Here is a 2,500-nt window from a genome sequence, read left to right as displayed (position 1 = left end):
AGACTGTCTCTCTCAGTGTATTGGTCTTCATCAGCGTGTCTCTGCACTGCTTTACCTTGCCGTAGTAAGAGATGGCCTCTTTGTACTTCTCCACGATGTCCTCTGGACTCAGACAGTTCTTGGCTCGGCCGATCTCACTGCTGGTGTCAGCGCTGATACTGCTGCTGGAGGTCAGAGCACCTGCAGGACCCCACACACACACACACACACACACACACACACACACACACACACACAAAGTGAGGGACGAGGAGAAGAGAAAAGGAACGAGAACGTGTAATTACAAAAATACATCAAGAAGAGAAACGAGACAATGAGAGATGTAACCAGAAAAAAGAGCAGGACACAGGAGCGGTTAAAGAACAACAGAGAAAAAAGACAAGAACAGATTTTTTTTTTTTTTTTAAAAAACGAGTTGAAACAGATCTAGAAAAGAAAAGAAAAGAAAAGAAAAAGAGATGGAACAGAGAGACAGAAAAGGACACAAAAGGGGGAAAAGGACGAGACAAGAAGAAAAAGTGGAAAGTCATTGAGATGTGAAGATGAGAAGAGACAATAAGAGAGAACAAGAGAGACGAGATGAGAAAAATATCGAGAAAAGAGGAAAGGTGAGAACAAGAGAAGAGGTGTGGAGAGATGAGAAAATATGAAGAGACCAAAAAAAAAAGGGACAAGACAAGATCATCATACAGCACGAGAGCGGCCTCTAGAGGCCGAATAAAAACTCACCGCAGACCAATTTTGTCGCGCTATTTGAAGTGTTTTTTGACACGTCTCTATTTTTATTTGTTATTCGAAGCGTTACTTTCAGGGGCAGTTTGAATGTATATCTTTTATTTACTTTAATATTTATGAATCATTTTTATATATATTTATTTAATTTTTTTTTTTTAAAGTGCAGTACATGTTCGTGGTACAGTCAGTAGCGTTGATCGGTGATACAGTTCAGTACCACTCAGAACCGGGTGATTGACAGGTTATCGGCAGGTAGGTACCGCAAAACTGCGTTATCCGTATATCTCGCTCGACCTCTACTCGACCTCTACTCTCCATATATGTCCTCACAGGTGTGTTTCTCCACACAATTAAACTATATTGCAAGGGGTTTTATTTATTTATTTATTTTTTATTATTATTATTCATTCACTCACATAGATACATGACAAAAGACCCCTTTAAGAAGTGTTTACTACACCTTTCGATACGGTTCTGACCTGGTCGGTTCCCTCGGATTTAACAGCAGCACATTGAACGGGATTCCTCCCGACGGTTTAATCGTGTTTTTTCTACAAACGCGGTCTTTCGTCGAAGTCGTCGCGCCAGCCGCGTCGACGGCCTCCGCGCCGTCCGTTCTGACTCGGGACTCTTTCCTCGATAAGCGCGCCGTTCATTAACGCTTCGTTAAATCTTCGTTGCCGTGCCTGCGCTTCCTCGATACGCCGAAACTGACGGCTCTATGGACGACCCACTTCATGCAATTTCTCTCCACCTCCATGCGGAGCCTTTCACAGCGTCCCTGGTGCACTCTGGGCGTTTATACTTTCACATAATCACGGCGTTTCTTTTTCCCGCCTTCGGCTCGCTCGTTAGACGCTTACACCCCGATGTCTGGAAATCTGCTGCGTGAGAACGGCCTACCAGAACGTTCAACGGAGCCTGAACAGAAATGGAGCTCTGCTTCGGATTGAGAGCGACACCTGCGTAAGCTCCGCACGACATCGTACTGTATACATCTTTAAAAATGAAATAAAAAAATTATAACCCCAGATAATTAGACATTAATGTGGTTGTGTAGAGTGTAGAGAGAATGCATAATCAAAATTAACTGAATATTTCACACAGCAAGATACACACCGTATTTTCTGGACTAGGAGTCACGCTGCAATAAATAATAATAATAATAATAATACACTCCTCTAACTTCTGTCTGTATTTATGAGCGTTATGGCTGGCGTATATACAGCCAACGTTTCACCTCTCCTCTCTAACTCTCTAACTGTGTGACCATTTAACAAGCTCATGTTTAAATTTATTCGTGTGGCAAATAGTCTGGAAAATATGGTGCTTTATAGAAAGAGATATGGGTTCGTATATACACAACACACACACACACACACACAAAACAATGAGGCAGGTCAACATCTCTCAAACAGCCAAAGGAAGGAAGGAAGGAAGGAAGGAAGGAAGGAAGTGTAGAGGACCAGGACAGGCTCATGCAGCGGTATACGGTGGACTGGGAGAGCTTCAGCATGCAGCACAGAGCAGAACTGTACTGTACCTGGGTCAATGAGAACCTCCTGAGCTCCTGAACACACACACAGGGATAGAAAGAAACAGACAGACAGGCTGGTTGGGTTAGTTCTGCGCCGCACGGTTCAGCACTGCTGCACGTATGGAACCGAACGGTGAGACACGCAGATTCCACGTGGTCACGTGGACGTGACGGATTTATAAACGTGCGATCCGGCCAGTGTTCGGAGGTTGTAGTGAAATGAAAACA

General features: G+C 43.8%; 1 protein-coding gene across 3 annotated transcripts in view; it reads right to left on the bottom strand.

Moving 5' to 3' along the window:
• Positions 1-2,500, bottom strand: part of trappc9 (trafficking protein particle complex subunit 9) — a 247,495-nt gene that overhangs the window by 232,531 nt on the left and 12,464 nt on the right. For 2 of the 3 annotated variants that reach the window (XM_053641882.1, XM_053641884.1), the window contains exons 5-6: positions 2,279-2,305; positions 56-180 (exon numbers count right to left, since the gene is read on the bottom strand). In XM_053641882.1, the coding sequence (XP_053497857.1) occupies positions 56-180; positions 2,279-2,305 (152 nt within the window). The remainder of the gene's footprint in view (positions 1-55; positions 181-2,278; positions 2,306-2,500) is intronic. The other variant, XM_053641883.1, reaches the window with a different exon arrangement.

Source organism: Ictalurus furcatus, chromosome 14, assembly GCF_023375685.1.
Source record: "Ictalurus furcatus strain D&B chromosome 14, Billie_1.0, whole genome shotgun sequence".
Classification (NCBI taxonomy): Eukaryota; Metazoa; Chordata; class Actinopteri; order Siluriformes; family Ictaluridae; genus Ictalurus; species Ictalurus furcatus.
This window is presented reverse-complemented; position numbering and strand designations above follow the sequence as displayed.